Source organism: Charadrius vociferus, unplaced genomic scaffold, assembly GCF_000708025.1.
Source record: "Charadrius vociferus isolate BGI_N301 unplaced genomic scaffold, ASM70802v2 scaffold2421, whole genome shotgun sequence".
NCBI lineage: Eukaryota > Metazoa > Chordata > Aves > Charadriiformes > Charadriidae > Charadrius > Charadrius vociferus.
In genome coordinates this window covers 23,466-27,536 of record NW_009646681.1, presented here as the reverse complement: position 1 = coordinate 27,536, position 4,071 = coordinate 23,466, and the positions used below count along the sequence as shown (strand labels likewise).

At 66.7% G+C, this 4,071-nt stretch overlaps 2 protein-coding genes across 2 annotated transcripts in view; both read right to left on the bottom strand.

The window, feature by feature from the left end:
* Window positions 1–1,306, bottom strand: part of ENGASE (endo-beta-N-acetylglucosaminidase) — a gene marked incomplete at its 3' end in the record, with an annotated part of 6,197 nt that extends 4,891 nt beyond the window's left edge. Inside the window, exon 1 of the mRNA XM_009889235.1 lies at window positions 1,066–1,306. Coding sequence (XP_009887537.1) covers window positions 1,066–1,306 — 241 coding nt within the window. The remainder of the gene's footprint in view (window positions 1–1,065) is intronic.
* Window positions 1,307–2,263: 957 nt separating this feature from the next.
* C1QTNF1 (C1q and tumor necrosis factor related protein 1) lies at window positions 2,264–3,584 on the bottom strand. The gene is made up of 3 exons (XM_009889225.1): window positions 3,436–3,584; window positions 3,237–3,382; window positions 2,264–2,814 (listed from the first exon to the last, which is right to left on the bottom strand). Exons 1-3 carry the CDS (start codon window positions 3,582–3,584, stop codon window positions 2,264–2,266), a joined length of 846 nt encoding a protein of 281 aa, XP_009887527.1.
* Between the last annotated feature and the right edge of the window lie 487 nt (window positions 3,585–4,071).

Here is a 4,071-nt window from a genome sequence, read left to right as displayed (position 1 = left end):
CGCTCGGCCCCGCCGGGACCCGGGCGGAGCGGGGGGGACGCGGGTCCTGGGGTGGGCCGCGGGTCCTGGGACGGGGCCGTGTGTCCCGGGATGGGACGTGTGTCCTGCGGTGGGCTGCCTGTCCTGGGACGGGACCATGTGTCCCGGGATGGAGATGTGTATCCCATGGGTGGGACATGTCCTGAGATGGGCCACGTGTCCCAGGATGCACCGTGTGTCCTGGGACAGGGCCACATATCCCGGGATGAGGACATGTGTCCCGGTACGGGGCCACATGTCCTGGGATGCACCATGTGTCCTGGGACGGGACCATGTGTCCCAGGATGGCGATGTGTATCCCACAGATGGGATGTGTCCTGAGATGGGCTGCATGTCCTGGGACAGGGCCACATGTCCCGGGACGAGGACATGTGTCCTGGGACAGAGCCACATGTCCCAGGATGCACTGTGTGTCATGGGATGGGACCGTGTGTCCCAAAATGGGGACGTGTATCCCAGCATGGGACATGTGTCCTGAGATGGGCTGCACGTCCTAGGACAGGGCCACATGTCCCATCATGGACTGTGCATCCTGAGATGGGACGTGTCCTGGGATGGGACGTGTGTCCCAGGCCAGGCCCTGTTGTGTAGACTGGGACAGAGCTGGTACTGGGGCCGGTGACCCCTGCGCAGCAGGCAGCCTTCCCCTCATGCCGTGTGCCAGCAGCGCCGGCAGCCCCAGTCCCGACTACTGCCTGAGGGTCTGCATGCTGCCCTGGGGCTTTGCCCCCACCGCAGGACTGGGACAGGACGCTGGGCCAGCCATGACCAGCGCAGCTGCCCCCACCTCTCCTGCACCGTCCCTGGGGCAGCCCTGCGGGGACAGCAGTGCCGGGGCCCTGCAGGCGCTACCAGCCCCAGACAGCCCTGACCAGCCTCACCTGGGCCCCCCGTGGGGCTGGGGCTCTATTAAAGCTCAGCCCTGAGCCCTCCCTCCCTTCCCTGCTGTGCTGGGGGAAATGCTGCTCTCCAGCTGTGGCCCTGTCCTGCCCAGCTGTGGACCCACCCAGCTGGACCCCGACCCACCGGCTTCCCAGCTTGACCCCAGACCCGCCTCATCACTGCAGACCTGCCGGATGATCCGGGCCCTTGGTAAGCCCGCCACCGCCTGCCCTGCTCGCTGGCTGACGGGTCTGTTAGTGCGCTCAGCCTCCGGGTCCCTGGCCCTTATGGAGCAGCCGTCCCTCGCAGAGCCCGGCTCGGGGCTCCCTGGGGACCATCTGCCCTTCCCTTCCCGCCACCAGCCCGGCGGCACTGTGCCAGCCATGGCTCTCCGGCAGCAGGAAACTGCCCTGAGCCGCCTGGAGCCTCCGCACACACAAAGCAAGAGGATGCACTGGAACTGTGAGTAGGACCCAAAATCGTGGGGTGTTTAATGTTGTCACAAGCTGTACAGAGAGCGGGGGGCAGCATGCTGCCCCGGGCCCCGCTCTGCTATTGCATCTACAAAAATACGAAGCCTGGCCAGCAGATAATCTAAGTGGAGAGGACGCCGGAGGCCCCCCCCCCGGGGCCGGCGGGCGGGGGCCCAGCCCCTCCTCGGCAGCGTCGGCACCGAGCAGAGGCTGCAGCAGGGGGAACTGCGACGGGGATTTGCAGAGGGGAACTGATACAATCCGCTCCCTTGCAGGAGCGCTTGGGGGAAGTGTCAGCCCCGCAGGTACCCAGTGACGTGCTGCAACATCCGCGCTGTTGTGACGCAGCTCTGCGGAAGGAAAGAGGGGCCCTTAGTGGTTTTATTGCCTTTCCTGCTGGCTGCTGAGCACCCTCTGCCCTTTTTCAGGAGCCAGCAGAGCATGTCACAGTGCGAGCGGGGCAAGGCAGGCACACGGTGCACGTGCCTGCGTTGCCTTGCACCAGGGCACCGGCCACCAAGCCCGTTCAGCCGGTGCCAGCTCACGCCAGCACCACGGACGCCTGTGCCCCAGCAAACCCAGTTCTGAGGCAGTCGCAGGTGGGGATGATCTCCCTGCCCGCCCCAGGTGAGGGGCCACTGCCCAGGGCACAAGTGCAGCAGAGGTTGGAAACGGCTCTGACTCCTCCCGGTGCATCCGATGGGCCTCGAGGAGCTGAGGGTGGGGGTATTCACACACTCGTGCAGCTGCTGGGGGTAGTGGCACGCAGCAGGGATAACAGCTTAATGGCGGGTGGCATGCCCTGGGCGTGGGGGCGGCAGCAGCTCCTCGGACACCCGCCCCAGGGGAGGGGAGGAGGGAGCAGGCGCTCAGGGGTCCCCGCTGTACTTGATGAGGTGGCCACTGAAGGTGATGTAAGTGTCGTACTCATCGCTGAAGACGGCATTCTCGCGCTCGCCCTTGTAGAGCCGCACCCAGACCTCATCCTGCTCCTGCAGCTCCAGCATGACGCTTTGGCTCTGCATGATGCTGCGGTCGCTCACCTGGGCGTAGAGGATGACCACCTCCGCCCCATTGCGCATGATGTGCAGGTACGTCTCCTTCTGGTTCCAGGTGTGCACGTTGAGGCTGAAGTAGTAGATCCCGGGGACGTAGCAGTAGAACTTGCCCGTGAACATGTTGAAGTGGTCGTAGAGGTTGACAAACTCTGTGTCGAAGATGAGGGTCTGGTAGTAGTCGTTGCTGTGCAGGGGTTTCTTGCGGCCCACCGAGAAGGCAGCGTAGTGGCTCTTGCAGCGCTCCCCGGGGGCGCCCACGCTGCCCTTCTGTCCCTTGGGCCCCGCGTGGCCCCTGCTGCCGGCCACCCCCGTCTTGCCGAACTTGCCCTGCATGCCTCGCTCGCCGCGGTCCCCCTTCTCGCCTGGGCAAAGCAAGAGGGACAGTTGTGCTATCAGAGGCGAGTGCCTTCTCTAAACCCGGTGCCCTGGAAGCCCCTTTGCCTGACAGAAAGCGATGGGGGCAGCAGGGACGCCCCCAGCCCCTGCCCCCTCCCTGGGCTCTGATGCTGCCTCCAAAGCTGCTGCCCAGAGGCCACCAGAGCAGGAGCAGCCCCGGCGCGTCCCCTGCCCACCACCCCTCTGCCTGTGCAAGGCGCTGCGCCACAGGCACCAGCCCCAGCTTCTCACTCCCAGTTAGTGCGACACTGGCGCCCCAGAGAGCGGGCGCTGTGAGCCCAGCTTTGTGCTGGCCCTGGGGGGATGCTGGCAGACCGGGTGCCCAGTGGCATGGGGTGCCGGTTCGGGCGGGGGCAGTGCCGCAGCGCGGGGTCTCACCAGCCCTCACCTTTCAGGATGGTCATGTTGATCTGAGGCAGGGGCTGGTACTGGGGGTAGGAGAAGCGCTGGTCGGGCGGCTCACAGCAGCGGACGCAGCGGGGCCGCGGGGAGAGCCCCTCCTGGGCACCACCAGCCTTCTGCTCCCGCGTGGCCCTGGGGAGGGCCGGCCCCCGCCGTGAAACGCCCCGGCCCCGGGGTCCCCTCACCTGCCAGCGTGGTGCGGGGACGGTGCCTCCTCCGGGTCCGTCTGCAGACGCCGGTCGGGGTCGGGGCTGGGGCTGGTCTGGCTCCCCGTGGGGGAGGGCAGCAGCAGGCAGGAAAGCAGCAGGACACCGAGCGCCCGAAGCCCCTCCATGCTGCGGCAGTGCCCTGTGAGATGCCAGGGATGGCTGAGGGGGGCGGCAAGGCCTGGCAGAGCCCGGAGCCGCAGAGATGCTCTGCCGCACTGTGCCAGCCTGGCTGTGCCCTGTGCCGCCCCCTGGACAGGACCTGGAGCATCCCACAGCCCTGGGCAGGGCACAGCTGTGCTTCCAGCCCCAAAAGGCCGCTCTTGCAACAGCCCTTCCCCAGCAGAGCCCGCAGCGTGGGCAGACACATCTCTTGCAGCTGCAGGGACCATCTGTACCTAAATAGCTGCTTTTATCTCGGCCATGTGTCTCAGTGACGCTGCAGTGAACACCTGGGGGGGACCCACGTTTGGGGCAGTGCCGGGGCTCTGCGCTCACCAACAAGCTGGGAGCTGGGGGCACGCAGCCCACAGAGCCCTGGCACGCATGGAAGTGGGGGTCATCCTGGGGAGCCGAGGGTGGAGTGGCGCAGCGGCAGCGGCCGGGCGGCCGGTC